This window comes from Lygodium microphyllum, chromosome 8 (genome assembly GCF_053477565.2).
Source record: "Lygodium microphyllum isolate KBCC chromosome 8, Lygodium_microphyllum_v1.1.10, whole genome shotgun sequence".
Lineage (NCBI taxonomy): Eukaryota > Viridiplantae > Streptophyta > Polypodiopsida > Schizaeales > Lygodiaceae > Lygodium > Lygodium microphyllum.
Genome location: NC_141142.1, coordinates 77435201 through 77438548, shown reverse-complemented (window position 1 = coordinate 77438548; position 3348 = coordinate 77435201). Strand labels below are relative to the sequence as shown.

The 3348-nt window shown below is 45.0% G+C and overlaps 1 protein-coding gene across 1 annotated transcript; it reads left to right on the top strand.

The window, feature by feature from the left end:
* Positions 1-2687: 2687 nt before the first annotated feature.
* On the top strand, positions 2688-3065 carry LOC148032479 (oleosin-like). The gene has a single exon (XM_087683928.1). It carries the CDS (start codon positions 2688-2690, stop codon positions 3063-3065), a length of 378 nt encoding a protein of 125 aa, XP_087540054.1.
* The last annotated feature ends 283 nt before the right edge of the window (positions 3066-3348 follow it).

The following is a 3348-nucleotide window of genomic DNA, read 5'->3' as shown; positions in this document are numbered from 1 at the left end:
CAAAAAAGAAAGACCAAGAACAACCCGCACTGAAAGCTATCAAAACTACAATGTGTCAGTAGCCATACATGTGGTAGAATAATCATCATACACATACGAGATCTCGGGATAAAGAGAAGAGAATTGCCAAATGCATAACCCATTGAGCAAAGCTCAATACATAACCGAGAAGCATATAAATACCGCTGATAACACATTGACATACATAAGTGTGAGGTCCAAAGTAAGTGATCAAATCAGCCCACTGTAGGGTAACTGCACCCAATACATATCAAGAGAGTATGTACATGAAGTAAGTGTCCCAAGAGCTCTCGGTGAAAGTAAGGTCAAGCTCAATTGTATAAGTCCAAAGCTCTATGTGACATCCAAAGTAGCACAGGTAACTCCTACCAGAACAAAATCAAATATCAAATGAGCAATGCAAGCTCAAAACTTTAAGTATATGACATCCATGTATCCAAGATACATGGAGCATATTTGAGCCGGGAGCATAAAATCCAATAGATTCTTCAAGCCGGTAACTACCTAAGACATTAAAGTAACTAAGGTATGTAACCATAGCCAATATCAATGTAATGGATCCCAAATCTCAGCTCAAAAGCATGGCACAATATATCGAGAAGTATACATAACAATTGAAGTAACGGTATATCTAGTGAGTATCTCGTAAAGCATCAAGTAAGCATTAGGCATAAGCTTTTCACTAATAAATGCTTACTACCTTGTTATTACAACAGTGAAATGGTAGTGAAATCTGAGCTATTTCAAGTTCAAATTAGTCCTAAAATCATAACCATACTATCCAGGCACCAAAATAGCATCCTTGAAGCATCAAACATACATTATGGAATATACTGTTTGCTGTCCAAACCAAAACTATACCTCTCGTCATGCTCTTTGTTTTTAATTATAGAACGCATAAATCTGATAGCATATGCAAAAGTTATGGCCAAAATACGATAGTGCTGTCAAGCTGCCATGGTTGTCCATGACTTCTACAACATGCTCTATAGCCACTGAAAAGGGATAGAATGGGTGCTTCTCAACTCAATAAGCACTCAACAAGACTCAAGTAAGCCTTGGGAAGGTTCTCGACAAGCCGGGAGCAAGGTCAAATAAGGCCGAAGAAGGAAAGACTCAATGCATACCTCGGGAGGAAGAAACAATGGTTGTTATGAAACCTTGAGCTGAAGCTTTGAATCCGGGCTGAAGCAACATATGAAGAAGCTCCTCGAATGGTTGGCTCCTTGAATGATATAGTCAGAGTGGAAGTGCACATGTAGAAGAAATAGCAAAACAAGAGCTATGGCAGATGAAGTAAGAGAGTAAGAGAGAGAGACACCATATGTGGGAACTCCAGCAGTCACAATGTGTGATTAGCCTTCCCTTATTCAAAATTTACTGAAAAAATAAAGAATGAAGTTATTGTGATGGGTATCCACCACCTGTAGCGTGTAGGTGTGCAGGTAGTGTTAGTGTAATAAACATATGGACGATTAGGCACGGGTGCCTTTACTTCCAATAGGCTTTCATAAGTTGTCTCAACTAAGAAAAAGATACTCTTGGCCTCAAATGCCAATTACAATCGCACAATATATAAGAGAATGCCAAACATGCCACACGTTCAGGAGTCCTCCAATATATTATGGAAAGTTGCAGCCAATTACAACAACATTACCATTTGAAATAGTGGGCTAGTATCTCATAGGCCCATTCCTAGAGCAATATCCACCAAAATGGAGCCACAAAAAAACATGAGACATACATGTCTACACATTCCAAACAAAGGCACTACACTTCTACTCCCAGATACCTTATCACCTTTTTTGGGGGAGGTGTGGTGACTCAATTGCGTGGCAAAACAAATTGATAGTTAGATGGTGGTGAGAAGGAATGAGGGATCAGGAGACATGTGGCATAGGACTATTGGTGAGAGTCAGTTACAAAGACTCACAACGTTGCAAAATTGTTAATTGAAACAAACTCAGTAGGTAATTACTAGGCCCTTTCTTGATGTACAAACTATCATCTTTCTTGATGTACAAACTATCATGGAAAAAGGAATGAGAAGAAGGGAGGATGGGCTAGTTCATGCCTAGTCCTGGAACAAGTTAATCTAAATTCTTGGTCTTAGATATGTGCGCGCCACATTATGTTTATATATTTTTGCAAGTTTCTTCCAACTATTTGAAATGGATTTCTCCTTCTTTCATAGAAGTGCGAAACCAGCCTTGCATCACATGGATTTGTTAAAACAACTTTACATAAATGAATGTGGTATCCTTACATGTTATGAAAGATCTTACCTGGGCGCGGCTCTCGATTGCTGTCTCACACTCGGTACTTGCCAAGTGGCGAGCAAATATGGATGGCAAATGGCGCCTAAATGAGAGGCGCGGTGTCGTCCAATGTCAATAATTGTTGGTGATTGGCCTTGATGCGGATGATGATGGGTCGCGTTTAGAAACATTCCTCCGCCGAAACACGGGGGATGCGATATTGGGGAAGAGGAGGAGAAGACTTATCCGGAGGCCGCTCCGAGAAAAGGCGATGGTGGGGGCCGGGGCCCTATAAAACGCGAGGCAAGGGCATGACACGAAGAAGCGCTAGCGAAGGTGTGAGAGAGTAGTTAAACGAGTGTGCAACACCAGGAGTTAGAAGGTGTCACATCACTCCAGATACAGATCATGGCGGAGAGGATGCTGCAGAAGCTGCAGCAGCACAAGCCCACGTCGAACCAGCTGATCGGGGCAGCGACAGTGCTGGCGGCGGGCGGCCTGGTCCTGGCGGCCCTCGCGGTGACCGTACTTCTCAGCCCGCTGCTGCTGCTGCTGAGCCCCGTGCTGGTGCCAGGTGGCGCGCTGCTGCTGGCCTGCGTGGCGGGCGCCATCGCGGCCGGCGGCGCCGGCCTGGCAGCCGTGTGGGCGACGACGTGGACCTACAAGTACGTCAAGGGGCGCCACCCTGTAGGGTCCCACCAGCTGGACTACGTCCGCCACCGCGCCCTCGACCTCGCGTCCGCACTCCAGTCCAAGGCCCACCAACACGCCGCCCCCGGCGCCTAGGGTCTCCTCGTCTCTTCCTCACGCCATCCACAAAACCCCCGCCACCCCATCCTACCAGCCTACCAAACCACCACCTCAATAAAGCCTCCCCTCCCCCCTCCTCTATCTCATGATTTTGTTCTTGTTGTGCCTTCCCTAAATAACAACGTTAAGCATGGCTTTGGTTTATCCCGCGTCCTTTTGGAGATGAGTCTTTTTGGTTGGTTTTTCCCTCATCCTTTCGGAAATAAAGTCTCACGAATCTTCAAATAAAGTCTTATGAATCTTCAGAGAAGCTCGATGC